The following is a 13,987-nucleotide window of genomic DNA, read 5'->3' as shown; positions in this document are numbered from 1 at the left end:
TGTGGGGGTTAGAGGGGAATGTGGGGTTACAGGGGAATGTGGGGTTACAGGGGAATGTGGGGTGAGAGGGGAATGTGGGGTTACAGGGGAATGAGGGGCGAGAGGGGAATGTGGGGCGAGAGGGGAATGTGGGGTTACATGGGAATGTGGGGTTACAGGGGAATGTGGGGTGAGAAGGGAATGTGGGGTTACAGGGAAATGTGGGGTGAGAGGGGAATGTGGGGTTACAGGGGAATGTGGGGTGAGAAGGGAATGTTGGGGTTAAAGGGGAATGTGGGGTTACAGGGAAATGTGGGGTGAGAGGGGAATGTGGGGTGAGAGGGGAATGTGGGGTGAGAAGGGAATGTGGGGTTAAAGGGGAATGTGGGGTGAGAGGGGAATGTGGGGTTACAGGGGAATGTGGGGCGAGAGGGGAATGTGGGGTGAGAGGGGAATGTGGGGTTAAAGGGGAATGTGGGGCGAGAGGGGAATGTGGGGGTTAAAGGGGAATGTGGGGTTACAGGGGAATGTGGGGTGAGAGGGGAATGTGGGGTTACAGGGGAATGTGGGGTGAGAGGGGAATGTGGGGTTACAGGGGAATGTGGGGTTACAGGGAATGTGGGGTTGGAGGGAAATGTGGGGTTGGAGGGGAATGTGGGGTTACAGGGGAATGTGGGGTGAGAGGGGAATGTGGGGTGAGAAGGGAATGAGGGGTTAAAGGGGAATGTGGGGTTACAGGGGAATGTGGGGTTACAGGGGAATGTGGGGTTACAGGGGAATGTGGGGCGAGAGGGGAATGTGGGGTGAGAGGGGAATGTGGGGTTAAAGGGGAATGTGGGGCGAGAGGGGAATGTGGGGTTAAAGGGGAATGTGGGGTTACAGGGGAATGTGGGGTGAGAGGGGAATGTGGGGTTACAGGGGAATGTGGGGTGAGAGGGGAATGTGGGGTTACAGGGAATGAGGGGTTACAGGGGAATGTGGGGTTACAGGGAATGAGGGGTTACAGGGGAATGTGGGGTTGGAGGGGAATGTGGGGTGAGAGGGGAATGTGGGGTGAGAGGGGAATGTGGGGTGAGAAGGGAATGTGGGGTTTAAAGGGGAATGTGGGGTTACAGGGGAATGTGGGGTGAGAGGGGAATGTGGGGTTACAGGGGAATGTGGGGTGAAAGGGGAATGTGGGGTGAAAGGGGAATGTGGGGTTAAAGGGGAATGTGGGGCGAGAGGGGAATGTGGGGCGAGAGGGGAATGTGGGGTTACAGGGGAATGTGGGGCGAGAGGGGAATGACAGATTAGACGGGATTGAGGGATTACACGGGAATGAGGGATTAGTGGGAAATGAGGGGTTAGAGGGGAATGTGGGGCGAGAGGGGAATGTGGGGTTAGAGGGGAATGTGGGGTTACAGGGGAATGTGGGGTTACAGGGGAATGTGGGGTGAGAGGGGAATGTGGGGTTACAGGGGAATGAGGGGCGAGAGGGGAATGTGGGGCGAGAGGGGAATGTGGGGTTACATGGGAATGTGGGGTTACAGGGGAATGTGGGGTGAGAAGGGAATGTGGGGTTACAGGGAAATGTGGGGTGAGAGGGGAATGTGGGGTTACAGGGGAATGTGGGGTTACAGGGAATGTGGGGTTGGAGGGGAATGAGGGGTTAAAGGGGAATGTGGGGTTACAGGGGAATGTGGGGTTACAGGGGAATGTGGGGTTAAAGGGGAATGTGGGGCGAGAGGGGAATGTGGGGCGAGAGGGGAATGTGGGGCGAGATGGGAATGTGGGGCGAGAGGGGAATGTGGGGCGAGAGGGGAATGTGGGGTTACAGGGGAATGTGGGGCGAGAGGGGAATGTGGGGCGAGAGGGGAATGAGGGGTTAGAGGGGAATGACATATTAGACGGGATTGAGGGATTACACGGGAATGAGGGATTAGTGGGAAATGAGGGGTTAGAGGGGAATGAGGGGTTAGAGTGGAATGTGGGGCGAGAGGGGAATGTGGGGTGAGAGGGGAATGTGGGGTGAGAGGGGGAATGTGGGGTTAAAGGGGAATGTGGGGTTAGAGGGGAATGTGGGGTTAGAGGGGAATGTGGGGCGAGAGGGGAATGTGGGGTTAGAGGGGAATGTGGGGTTAGAGGGGAATGTGGGGTTAGAGGGGAACGTGGGGTGAGAGGGGAACGTGGGGTTACAGGGGAATGTGGGGTTACAGGGGAATGTGGGGTTACAGGGGAATGTGGGGTGAGAGGGGAATGTGGGGTTAAAGGGGAATGTGGGGGTTAAAGGGGAATGTGGGGTGAGAGGGGAATGAGGCCCTGATTCCTCACCGACCCTCTTCCCAGAGGAGACTGCAGCTATACTGAATACCGTGAATATACTGAGTACTGTGTATATGCTGGGTGTCATTTATATAGAGGGTGCTGTGTATATACTGGGTGCTGTGTTTATACTGGGTGCTGTGTATATACTAGGTGCTGTGTATATACTGGGTGCAGTGTATATACTGGGCGCTGTGTATATACTGGGCGCTGTGTATATACTGGGTGCTGTGTATATACTGGGCACTGTGTATATACTGGGCGCTGTGTATATACTGGGCGCTGTGTTTATACTGGGTGCAGTGTATATACTGGGCGCTGTGTATATACTGGGTGCTGTGTATATACTGGGTGCTGTGTATATACTAGGTGCTGTGTATATACTGGGCGCTGTGTATATACTGGGCGCTGTGCATATACTGGGTGCTGTGCATATACTGGGTGCTGTGTATATACTGGGCGCTGTGTATATACTGGGTGCTGTGTTTATTCTGGGTGCTGTGTTTATACTGGGTGCTGTGTATATACTAGGTGCTGTGTATATACTAGGTGCTGTGTATATACTGGGCGCTGTGTATATACTGGGCGCTGTGCATATACAGGGCGCTGTGCATATACTGGGCGCTGTGCATATACTGGGTGCTGTGTATATACTGGGTGCTGTGCATATACTGGGTGCTGTGCATATACTGGGCGCTGTGTATATACTGGGCGCTGTGAATATACTGGGTGCTGTGTTTATTCTGGGTGCTGTGTTTATACTGGGTGCTGTGTATATACTGGGCGCTGGGTTTATACTGGGTGCTGGGTTTATACTGGGTGCTGTGTATATACTGGGCGCTGTGTTTATACTGGGCGCTGTGTTTATACTGGGCGCTGTGTATATACTGGGTGCTGTGTATATACTGGGCGCTGTGTTTATACTGGGTGCAGTGTATATACTGGGCGCTCTGTTTATACTGGGCGCTGTGTATATACTGGGGCGCTGTGTATATACTGGGCGCTGTGTTTATACTGGGCGCTGTGTATATACTGGGCGCTGTGTTTATACTGGGCGCTGTGTTTATACTGGGCGCTGTGTATATACTGGGTGCTGTGTTTATACTGGGTGCTGGGTTTATACTGGGTGCTGGGTTTATACTGGGTGCTGTGTTTATACTGGGCGCTGTGTATATACTGGGTGCTGTGTATATACTGGGTGCTGTGTATATACTGGGTGCTGTGTTTATACTGGGTGCTGGGTTTATACAGGGTGCTGGGTTTATACTGGGTGCTGTGTTTATACTGGGCGCTGTGTATATACTGGGTGCTCTGTTTATACTGGGCGCTGTGTTTATACTGGGTGCTGGGTTTATACTGGGTGCTGTGTATATACTGGGTGCTCTGTATATACTGGGTGCTGTGTTTATACTGGGTGCTGGGTTTATACTGGGTGCTGTGTATATACTGGGTGCTCTGTATATACTGGGTGCTGGGTTTATACTGGGTGCTGGGTTTATACTGGGTGCTGGATTTATACTGGGCGCTGTGTTTATACTGGGCGCTGTGTTTACACTGGGTGCTGTGTTTATACTGGGCGCTGTGTTTATACTGGGCGCTGTGTTTATACTGGGCGCTGTGTTTATACTGGGCGCTGTGTATATACTGGGCACTGTGTATATACTGGGCGCTGTGTATATACTGGGCACTGTGTATATACTGGGCGCTGTGTTTATTCTGGGCGCTGTGCTTATACTGGGCGCTGTGTATATACTGGGCGCTGTGTATATACTGGGCGCTGTGTATATACTGGGTGCTGTGTATATACTGGGCGCTGTGTTTATACTGGGCGCTGTGTATATACTGGGCGCTGTGTATATACTGGGCGCTGTGTTTATACTGGGGCGCTGTGTATATACTGGGCGCTGTGTATATACTGGGTGCTGTGTTTATACTAGGTGCTGTGTATATACTGGGTGCTGTGTAGATACTGGGTGCTGTGTAGATACTGGGTGCTGTGTTTCTACTGGGTGCTGTGTATATACTGGGTGCTGTGTATACACTGGGTGCTGTGTATACACTGGGTGCTGTGTTTATACTGGGTGCTGTGTTTATACTGGGTGCTGTGTATATACTGGGTGATGTGTTTATACTGGGCACTGTGTTTATACTGGGCGCTGTGTATATACTGGGTGCTGTGTTTATACTGGGTGCTGTGTTTATACTGGTGCTGTGTTTATACTGGGTGCTGGGTTTATACTGGGTGCTGTGTATATACTGGGTGCTGTGTTTATACTGGGTGCTCTGTTTATACTGGATGCTGTGTATGTACTGGGTGCTGGGTTTTTACTGGGTGCTGGGTTTATACTGGGTGCTGTGTTTATACTGGGTGCTGTGTATATACTGGGCGCTGTGTATATACTGGGTGCTGTGTATACACTGGGTGCTGGGTTTATACTGGGCGCTGTGTTTATACTGGGCGCTGTGTATATACTGGGTGCTGTGTTTATACTGGGTGCTGTGTTTATACTGGGTGCTGGGTTTATACTGGGTGCTGGATTTATACTGGGCGCTGTGTTTATACTGGGCGCTGTGTTTACACTGGGTGCTGTGTTTATACTGGGCGCTGTGTATATACTGGGCGCTGTGTTTATACTGGGCGCTGTGTTTATACTGGGCGCTGTGTTTATACTGGGCGCTGTGTATATACTGGGCACTGTGTATATACTGGGCGCTGTGTATATACTGGGCTCTGTGTATATACTGGGCGCTGTGTTTATTCTGGGTGCTGTGTTTTATACTGGGAGCTGTGTATATACTGGGCGCTGTGTATATACTGGGCGCTGTGTATATACTGGGTGCTGTGTATATACTGGGCGCTGTGTTTATACTGGGCGCTGTGTTTATACTGGGCGCTGTGTATATACTGGGCGCTGTGTATATACTGGGTGCTGTGTTTATACTAGGTGCTGTGTATATACTGGGTGCTGTGTAGATACTGGGTGCTGTGTTTCTACTGGGTGCTGTGTATATACTGGGTGCTGTGTATACACTGGGTGCTGTGTATACACTGGGTGCTGTGTTTATACTGGGTGCTGTGTTTATACTGGGTGCTGTGTATATACTGGGCGCTGTGTATATACTGGGCGCTGTGTATATACTGGGTGATGTGTTTATACTGGGCACTGTGTTTATACTGGGCGCTGTGTATATACTGGGTGCTGTGTTTATACTGGGTGCTGTGTTTATACTGGGTGCTGGGTTTATACTGGGTGCTGTGTATATACTGGGTGCTGTGTTTATACTGGGTGCTCTGTTTATACTGGGTGCTGTGTATGTACTGGGTGCTGGGTTTTTACTGGGTGCTGGGTTTATACTGGGTGCTGTGTTTATACTGGGTGCTGTGTATATACTGGGCGCTGTGTATATACTGGGTGCTGTGTATACACTGGGTGCTGGGTTTATACTGGGCGCTGTGTTTATACTGGGCGCTGTGTATATACTGGGTGCTGTGTTTATACTGGGTGCTGGGTTTATACTGGGTGCTGGGTATATACTGGGTGCTGTGTTTATACTGGGTGCTGTGTTTATACTGGGCGCTGTGTTTACACTGGGTGCTCTGTTTATACTGGGTGCTGTGTATGTACTGGGTGCTGGGTTTATACTGGGTGCTGGGTTTATACTGGGCGCTGTGTTTATACTGGGCGCTGTGTTTATACTGGGCGCTGTGTTTATACTGGGTGCTGTGTTTATACTGGGTGCTGGGTTTATACTGGGTGCTGTGTATATACTGGGTGCTGTGTTTATACTGGGTGCTCTGTTTATACTGGGTGCTGTGTATGTACTGGGTGCTGGGTTTATACTGGGTGCTGGGTTTATACTGGGTGCTGTGTTTATACTGGGTGCTGTGTATATACTGGGCGCTGTGTATATACTGGGTGCTGTGTATACACTGGGTGCTGTGTATACACTGGGTGCTGGGTTTATACTGGGCGCTGTGTTTATACTGGGCGCTGTGTATATACTGGGTGCTGTGTTTATACTGGGTGCTGTGTTTATACTGGGTGCTGGGTTTATACTGGGTGCTGGGTATATACTGGGTGCTGTGTTTATACTGGGTGCTGTGTTTATACTGGGCGCTGTGTTTACACTGGGTGCTCTGTTTATACTGGGTGCTGTGTATGTACTGGGTGCTGGGTTTATACTGGGTGCTGGGTTTATACTGGGCGCTGTGTATATACTGGGCGCTGTGTTTATACTGGGTGCTGTGTTTATACTGGGCGCTGTGTTTATACTGGGTGCTGGGTTTATACTGGGCGCTGTGTTTATACTGGGTGCTGGGTTTATACTGGGTGCTGTGTTTATACTGGGTGCTGGGTTTATACTGGGTGCTGTGTTTATACTGGGTGCTGGGTTTATACTGGGTGCTGGGTTTATACTGGGCTCAGTGTTTATACTGGGCGCTGTGTTTATACTGGGTGCTGTGTTTATACTGGGCGCTGTGTTTATACTGGGCGCTGTGTTTATACTGGGCGCTGTGTTTATACTGGGTGCTGTGTTTATACTGGGCGCTGTGTTTATACTGGGTGCTGTGTTTATACTGGGCGCTGTGTTTATACTGGGTGCTGTGTTTATACTGGGCGCTGTGTTTATACTGGGTGCTGTGTTTATACTGGGCGCTGTGTTTGACTCGTGTTTGTGTGCAGTTAAGTGTTCGATGATGATGATGAGATATCTCTAGCATATTTTTGAGACTGCAATCACAAGCTGGTTAAAAGTTCCACAAAAACCATGGCCTCCCCAGGAGGAAGCAGAGTCCTCATTAACAGGTTTGTGTAGTCACCAAACCAGCTCCCATCTTGTGGTGGAGCAAGGGGTTAGAGACCACTAAAACAGACCCTTCCTGTTCCCCTCGCACAGGGCCCCCAGCCTCTCCCAGCAGCAACCACTCTATCTCGATCAATGTGAGTATTGAGATGCTGGCATTATACTGGAGTTACACAAATCCCTCGTTAGATCCCACTTGGTGACTCTAAGCAGATCTGGGCACCACAACTTAGAAAGGTCAGATTGGCCTTGAAGGGAGTACACTGTAGGGTTACAGAAAAGGTGAAAAACCTGACCTACTCTTGGGAAATAAGGCAGGGCAGGTGACTGAGGTCAGTTTGGGGCCAGCGACCATAATTCTGTTAGTTTTAAAATACTGATGGAAAAGGATTGACCAGACCAGGGCATAGGTTTAGGGTGAGAGGGGACAGATATAAAAGAGACCTAAGGGGCAACTTTTTCACACAGAGGGTGGTACGTGTATGGAATGAGCTGCCAGAGGATGTGGTGGAGACTGGTACAATTGCAACATTTAAGAGGCATTTGGATGGGGAGATGAATAGGAAGGGTTTGGAGGGATATGGGCCGGGTGCTGGCAGGTGGGACTAGATTGGGTTGGGATATCTGGTTGGCATGGATGGGTTGGACCAAAGGGTCTGTTTCTGTGCTGTACATCTCTATGATTCCATGACTCTATGATTCCATGACTCTCTATAGAAGTTGAAGTTCTAAATTGGAGAAAGGCCAATTTTGACAGTATTAGGCAAGAACTTTCGAAAGCTGATTGGAGGCAGATGTTCGCAGGTAAAGGGATGGCTAGAAAATGGGAAGCCTTCAGAAATGAGAGAACAAGAATCCAGAGAAAGTATATTCCTGTCAGGGTGAAAAGGAAGGTTGGTAGGTATAGGGAATGCTGGATGACGAAAGAAATTGAGGATTTGGTTAAGAAAAAGAAGGAAGCATATGTCAGGTATAGACAGGATAGATCGAGTGAATCCTTAGAAAGTATAAAGGCAGGAGGAGTATACTTAAGAGGGAAATCAGGAGGGCAAAACAGGGACATGAGATAGCTTTGGCAAATAGAATGAAGGAGAATCCAAAGGATTTTTGCAAATACCCTGTTTAGTGTGACACGGTGGCTCAGTGGTTATCACTGCTGCCTCACAGAGCCAAGGACCCGGGTTCGATCCCCCCCTCGGGTGACTGTGTGGAGTTTGCATATTCTCCCCGTGTCTGTGTGGGTTTCCTCCTGGTGCTCCGGTTTCCTCCCACAATCCAAAGATTTGCAGGTTCGGTGAATTGGCCATGCTAAATTGCTCATTCCTGATGAAGGGCTCTGATCCGAAACATAGACTTACCTGTTCCTCGGATGTTGCCTGACCTGCTGTGCTTTTCCACCAACACACTCTATCTCGACTCTAATCTCCAGCATCTGCAGATCTCACTTAGATTAGATTAGATTAGATTACTTACAGTGTGGAAACAGGCCCTTCGGCCCAACAAGTCCACACCGCCCAGCCGAAGCGCAACCCACCCATACCCCTACATCTACCCCTTACCTAACACTACGGGCAATTTAGCATGGCCAATTCACCGAACCTGCACATCTTTGGACTGTGGGAGGAAACCGGAGCACCCGGAGGAAACCCACGCAGACACGGGGAGAACGTGCAAACTCCACACAGTCACCTGAGGCGGGAATTGAACCCGGGTCTCTGGCGCTGTGAGGCAGCAGTGCTAACCACTGTGCCACCGTGCCACCCACTTTCTCCATGCTAAATTGTCCATAGTGTTCAGGGATGTGTCAGGTAGGTGCATTAGTCAAGGGTAATATAGGGTAGGAGATTGGGTCTGGGTGGCATACTCTTCAGGGGGTCGGTGTGGAATTGTTGGGCCACAGGGCCTGTTTCCACACTATAGGCATTCTATGAAATACATTAAGGACAAAAGGGTAACTGGGGAGAGAATAGGGCCCCTCAAAGATCAGCAAGGCGGCCTTTGTGTAGAGCCGCAGAAAATGGAGGAGATTCTAAATGAATATTTTGCATCAGTATTTACTGTGGAAAAGGATATGGAAGATATAGACTGTAGGGAAAGAGATGGTGACATCTTGCAAAATGTCCAGATTACAGAGGAGGAAGTGCTGGATGTCTTGAAACGGTTAAAGGTAGATAAATCCCCAGGACCTGATCAGGTGTACCCGAAAACTCTGTGGGAAACTAGAGAAGTGATTGCTGGGCCTCTTGCTGAGATATTTGTATCATCGATAGTCACAGGTGAGGTGCCGGAAGACTGGAGGTTGGCAAAAGTGGTTGCACTGTTTAAGAAGCGTGGTAAGGACAAGCCAGGGAACTATAGACCGGTGAGCCTGACCTCGGTGGTGGGCAAATTGTTGGAGGGAATCCTGAGGAACAGGATGTACATGTATTTGGAAAGGCAAGGACTGATTAGGGATAGTCAACATGGCTTTGTGCGTGGGAAATCATGTCTCTCAAACTTGATTGAGTTTTTTGAGGAAGTAACAAAGAGGATTGATAAGGGCAGAGCAGTAGATGTGATCTATATGGACTTCAGTAAGGCACTCGACAAGGTTCCCCATGGGAGACTGATTAGCAAGGTTAGATTTCATGGAATACAGGGAGAACTAGCCATTTAGATACAGAACTGGCTCAAAGGTAGAAGACAGAGAGTGGTGGTGGAGAGTTGTTTTTCAAACTGGAGGCCTGTGACCAGTGGAGTGCCACAAGGATCGGTGCTGGGCCCTCTACTTTTTGTCATTTACATAAATGATTTGGATGTGAGCATAAGAGGTACAGTTAGTAAGTTTGCAGATGACATCAAAATTGGAGGTGTAGTGGACAGCGAAGAGGGTTACCTCAGATTACAACAGGATCTGGACCAGATGGGCCAATGGGCTGAGAAGTGGCAGATGGAGTTTAATTCAGATAAATGCGAGGTGCTGCAGTTTGGGAAAGCAAATCTTAGCAGGACTTATACACTTAATGGTAAGGTCCTAGGGAGTGTTGCTGAACAAAGAGACCTTGGAGTGCAGCTTCATAGCTCCTTGAAAGTGGAGTCGCAGGTAGATAAGATAGTGAAGAAGGCGTTTGGTATGCTTTCCTTTATTGGTCAGAGTATTGAGTACAGGAGTTGGGAGGTCATGTTGCGGCTGTACAGGACGTTGGTTAGGCCACTGTTGGAATATTGGTGCAATTCTGGTCTCCTTCCTATCGGAAAGATGTTGTGAAACTTGAAAGGGTTCAGAAAAGATTTACAAGGATGTTGTCAGGGTTGGAGGATTTGAGCTATAGGGAGAGGCTGAACAGGCTGGGGCTGTTTTCCCTGGAGCGTCGGAGGCTGAGGGGTGATCTTATAGAGGTTTATAAAATCACGAAGGGCATGGATAGGGTAAATAGACAAAGTCTTTTCCCTGGGGTCGGGGAGTCCAGAACTAGAGGGCATAGGTTTAGGGTGAGAGGGGAAAGATATAAAAGAGACCTAAGGGGCAACTTTTTCATGCAGAGGGTGGTACGTGTATGGAATGAGCTGCCAGAGGAAGTGGTGGAGGCTGGTATAATTGCAACATTCAAAAGGCATCTGGGTGGTATATGAACAGGAAGGGTTTGGAGGGATATGGGCCGGGTGCTGGCAGGTGGCACTAGATTGGGTTGGGATATCTGGTCGGCATGGACGGATTGGACCGAAGGGTCTGTTTCTGTGCTGGACATGATTCTATGTCTCCACAAAAATGATACCTGGACTTCAGGGGTTAAGTTACAAGGACAGATTATACAGATTAGGCCTGTTCTCTCTTGAATTGAAGGTTAAGAAGTGATCTGATTGAAGTCCTTCAGTTATTCGCTGGAAAAGTCAGTGTAGATAAAGATACACCATTTCTACTGGTTGGTGATTCTTGACCTGGGAGAAAGTGAGGACTGTAGATGTGGGACATTCTTGATGAAGGACTTATCCCCGAAATGCTGACTGTCCTGCTCCTTGGATGCTGCATGACCTACTGTGCTTTTCCAGCACCCCACTTTTCGATCTTAGAGCTAAGGGCATAGTCTGAGAATTATAGCCAGCTTATTCATAGCACCCTGCAGTTCAGCGAGAGGCCATTCAGCTCATCAATTCTGGATTAACTTCTGAAGAGCATCCCACCCAGACCTATCTGCATAACACTGCATTTCTCATGACCAATCCACCAAGCATACATATACCATCGAACAATACAGCGCAGAACAGGCCCTTCGGCCCTTGATGTTACACTAACCTGTGAACTATTCTCAGCTCGTCCCCTACACTATCCCAAAATCATCCATGTGCTTATCTAAGGATTGTTTAAATCTCCCTAATGTGGCTGAGTTGACTACATTAGCAGGTAGGGCATTCCTCACCCTTACCACTCTCTGAGTAAAGAACCTGCCTCTGACATTTGTCTTAAATTTATCACCCCTCAATTTGTAGTTGTGTCCCCTCATACAAGCTGACATCATCACCTCAGGAAAAAGACTGTCTACCCGAACTAATCCTCTGACCATCTTGTATGTCTCTATCAAATCCCCTCTTAGCCTTCTTCTTTCCAATGAGAACAGACCCAAGTCTCTCAGCCTTTCCTCATAAGACCTTCCCTCCAGACCAGGCAACATCCTGGTAAATCTCCTCTGCACCTTTTCCGATGCTTCCACATCCTTCCCGAAATATAGGGACCAGAACTGTACACAATATTCCAAGTGTGGCCGCACTAGCGTTTTGTACAGTTGCAGCATGATATTGTGGCTCCGGAACTCAGTCCCTCTCCCAATGAATCCTAACACACCGTATGCCTTCTTAACAGCACTATCCACCTGGGTGGCAACTTTCAGGGATCTATGTACATGGATACCAAGATCCCTCTGCACATCCACACTACCAAAAATCTTTCCATTGACCCAGCACTCTGCCTTCCTGTTATTCTTCCCAAAGTGAATCACCTCACATTTAGTTGCATTGAACTCCATCTGCCACCTCTCAGCCCAATTCTGCAGTTTATCCAAGTCCCCCTGCAACCTGTAACATTCTTCCACATTGTCCGCTACTCCACCGACTTTAGTATGCTCTACAAATTTACTAATCCTCCACCTACGCCTGCATCTAAGTCATTTATAAAAATGACAAACAGCAGTGGGTCCCAAAACAGACCATTGTGGCACACCACTAGTAACCGGACTCCAGGCTGAATATTTTCCATTAACCACCACTCGCTGCCTTCTTTCAGAAAGCCAGTTTCTAATCCAAACTGCTAAATCACCCTTGATCCCATGCCTCTGCATTTTCTCCAACAGCCTACCATGTGGAACCTTATCAAAGGCTTTACTGAAGTCCATGTATACCACGTCAACTGCCCTACCCTCAACTACATGCTTGGTCACCTTCTCAAAAAACTCAATGAGGTTTGTGAGACACGACCTGCCCTTGATGAAACCATGTTGACTATCTGAAATCAAATTGTTGCTTGCTAGATGATTATAAATCTTATCTCCCATAATCCTTTCCAAACCCCTTCCTACAACAGCGTGTACGAAGGGGCATAGCTACAAATTGAGGGGTGATAGATTTAAGACAGATGTCAGAGGCAGGTTCTTTACTCAGAGAGTGGTAAGGGTGTGGAATGCCCTACCTGTCAATGTAGTTAACTCAGCCACATGAGGGAGATAAGCAAATGGATGATTTTGGGATAGTGTAGGGGGATGAGCTGAGAATAGTTCACAGGTCGGTGCAACATCAAGGGCCAAAGGGCCTGTTCTGCGCTGTCTTGTTCTACGTTCTATGGCCTTCTTGAACAAGGGCACATTTACAATCCTCCAGTCCTCAGGTACTAAACCTGTAGACAATGACGACTCAAAGATCAAAGCCAAAGGCTCTCTTATCTTGATTTCCTGAAGAAGGGCTCATGCCCGAAATGTCGATTCTCCTGCTCCTTGGATGCTGCCTGATCTGCTGCGCTTTTCCAGCAACACATTTTCAGCTCTGCTATCTTCTCCCTAGCTTCCTAAAGCATCCTCGGATAAATCCCATCCAGCCCAGGGGACTTGTTTACCTTCACTCCTTCTAGAATTGATAACACCTGTGCGTAACTAACCTCGATCCTTTCTAGTCTAATATCTCATTCCTCATTCTTCTCCTCTACAATATTCTCCTGTTCCTGAGTGAACACCGATGAAAAATGTTTGTTTATCACCTCTCCGATCTCCACAGGGTCCACACTCAACTTCCCACTTCTGTCTTGGACATCTTCTGACTGTGGCAGCACCCAGAGGCAAGACTCAGGGAGAATATATCTCCACACAAGCAGTCACCGACGGTGGGATTGAACCCAGATCCCTGGTGCTGTGAGGTCGCAGTGCTAACTACTGAGCCACTGTCCCACTCGTCAAGAGAGATGTTCAGAAGTACTTTTCTACACCAAGGGTGGGAGAGGTTTGGAACTGTCTTCCACAAATGGCAGTGAATGCTGGATCAGTTGTAGTTTTAAATGAATTATTTGTGAAACAATGTTATGAGAGGATATGGGCCAAAGGCCGGTGTAGAATGTTAGGCTGTGATCTCACTGAATGGTGGCACAGGCTCGAGGGGCTGAAGGGCCTGCTGCTGTTCCAATGTTCCTATTCTGATGGGATGAGATGGATGTTGTTTGGGAGATGTCTCTGACCCCTGCCTTTATATCCACAGATGATTTCACCACTGTCACTGGCTCTGTTTCACAGATCGCTGCCACTTTTGGCAATTCCTGGCGCATTTCTCTGCCTGAACCTGAGGTAAATGATCTGAACGGACTGACCCCGGGCTCACAGTGACCAATCATACCCCCTCCCAGTCACCATGAGTGGCAGGATGAGGGGTGGAGGGTGTGAGGTGTCAG

The 13,987-nt window shown here is 48.8% G+C and overlaps 1 protein-coding gene across 1 annotated transcript in view; it reads left to right on the top strand.

The window, feature by feature from the left end:
- The window catches only part of LOC140476714 (SCO-spondin-like), a 202,151-nt gene that overhangs the window by 137,306 nt on the left and 50,858 nt on the right, over positions 1 to 13,987 (top strand). Inside the window, exon 9 of the mRNA XM_072569534.1 lies at positions 13,798 to 13,883. Within this exon, the coding sequence (XP_072425635.1) occupies positions 13,798 to 13,883 (86 nt within the window). The remainder of the gene's footprint in view (positions 1 to 13,797; positions 13,884 to 13,987) is intronic.

This window comes from Chiloscyllium punctatum, chromosome 5 (genome assembly GCF_047496795.1).
Source record: "Chiloscyllium punctatum isolate Juve2018m chromosome 5, sChiPun1.3, whole genome shotgun sequence".
In the NCBI taxonomy this organism is placed as follows: domain Eukaryota; kingdom Metazoa; phylum Chordata; class Chondrichthyes; order Orectolobiformes; family Hemiscylliidae; genus Chiloscyllium; species Chiloscyllium punctatum.
This window is presented reverse-complemented; position numbering and strand designations above follow the sequence as displayed.